The sequence below is a fragment of the Galeopterus variegatus genome, unplaced genomic scaffold, assembly GCF_000696425.1.
Source record: "Galeopterus variegatus unplaced genomic scaffold, G_variegatus-3.0.2 Scaffold909, whole genome shotgun sequence".
Lineage (NCBI taxonomy): Eukaryota > Metazoa > Chordata > Mammalia > Dermoptera > Cynocephalidae > Galeopterus > Galeopterus variegatus.
The window spans coordinates 34,251-35,913 of record NW_007727020.1 but is presented as its reverse complement, the minus strand read 5'-3'; the positions used below and the strand labels follow the sequence as shown (position 1 = coordinate 35,913).

At 64.2% G+C, this 1,663-nt stretch overlaps 1 protein-coding gene across 1 annotated transcript in view; it reads right to left on the bottom strand.

Moving 5' to 3' along the window:
* The window catches only part of KCP (kielin/chordin-like protein), a 28,552-nt gene that overhangs the window by 3,651 nt on the left and 23,238 nt on the right, over positions 1-1,663 (bottom strand). The window contains exons 31-32 of the mRNA XM_008573357.1: positions 1,294-1,393; positions 59-201 (exon numbers count right to left, since the gene is read on the bottom strand). Coding sequence (XP_008571579.1) covers positions 59-201; positions 1,294-1,393 — 243 coding nt within the window. The remainder of the gene's footprint in view (positions 1-58; positions 202-1,293; positions 1,394-1,663) is intronic.

Genomic DNA, 1,663 nt, shown 5'->3' with positions numbered 1-1,663 from the left:
AGGGCGGCGGTGCCGCGTGCCCTTCCTCGCTCCCACCGCCTTAGACCGCGGCACTCACGGGGCCACATGCGGGCGGCGGGCAGCGCTGGCTCTGGCAGCGCACGGTGCCGGCCACACAGGAGCAGCTGGTGCAGGCGTCCACGGCCCAGCGCTCCCCGGAGGCCACCTCGCGGCCCTGGTGCACGCACGACTGGGTGGGGGCTGAGGGGACAGGAGACGCGGAAGGTCAGCGCTGCCCGCACCCACACACACGCCAGGTCTCTTACCTCTACCGTAGCCCCAGCACCACACCTCGGCAAAGCTCGCAGCAACCGCCGGCCTCGGACACCTTCGCCCAGCCGTGGGGGCAGGAGAGGGCCTGACACTCCTCCAGGTGACACTCCACATGGCCCCGCTGTGGACAGACATCATTGCTCTAGGGATTTCCTCGGGGTTTGATGTCCCGGCCTCCTGCTTCTGGGACCTTCCGGCACGGTCTGGGGCAGCAGCCCCTTCTCGGTCTGCCTCCGCCCCACAAAACACCTGCTTCGTGGTTGGGGGGAAGAAATGCAGCTCTCGGCTGCCTGCCCGGTGCAGGGATGCCCCTCACAGCCCCCATATTTACTGCTGGAATGTGGGCACGCCTCCATTTATCCGTCTGGAAGGTCCTCCCCCACCCCCCACCCCACCCCCCGCTCACACTGCAGGTGCAAGCAATGCAGGCGTTGCTGGGGTCCCGCCAGCTCTCTCCATCTGCCGCTCTCCGGCCCTCGGCCTCCAGCACGCATTCTGAGGGGGAAGAAACGGGACGGCGAGCACTCACTGTCCCTCCAGCTGCGTCCTACCCCCTGGAGCTCGCCCTGAGCTTCGCAGCAGGGAAGCACCCACCCTTTCCACTAGCACCCCGATGGGGTTGATTTCGTCAGCTGATATCCAGAGAGCCTACTAGAGGTCAGGACTTTCACCGGTGCCCGGATGTCCCTAGGGTCCTGGAAGCCCAAAAAGCGAGAGGCTGGAACACTCCTCTGAGCTGGCTGCCCACTCAGCAGTGTAAACACCCTACTAATGGGCCTGGGATAACTGAGCTCCCTGACAAGCCTCAGGCCAGGCCTTGAAGATCCAGGCTTCATCTGCCTCCTCTGCCACCTGGGTCCCTTCCCCATTCCGACAAACAGCCCCTCCATTTCCATAAAAGAATGAAACTCGGATTCTGAGTGCAGACCCCAGGCTGCCCACTTGGCGCATGAACACCATCCCCTCCTGTCTCCCTCCTGGGCTCCTGCTCTGAGGGTGCAGGCAAGGCTGGGCACTTACCCCGGCACACGGGGCAGCAGCTCCCAGGAGGGGTATGGCGCTCCAACAAGGGACAGCTGAGCTCGGGACAGGCCCGGTGAATGCAGAGCCAGGTCAGGTCCTGCTTGCGTGTGAACACAATAGATGGAGAACAGCAGATCTTTTTTTTTTTTTTGTCTTTTGTCTCTTTCCATGTCCGGCAACGGGATCGCAACCCTCGGTGTCACTCCCGCGCCTCGCTCAGCCAGTGAGCAGGAACCGGTCTGTATGTGGGATCCGAACCCTCGGGCGGGAGCGCCGCCGCGCTTCCCAAGCGGCGCACTATCCAGTGCGCCCCCCGGCCGGCCCACAACCACCGGTCCTAAAGAGCCGACAGGAGGGGGCAGAGGCG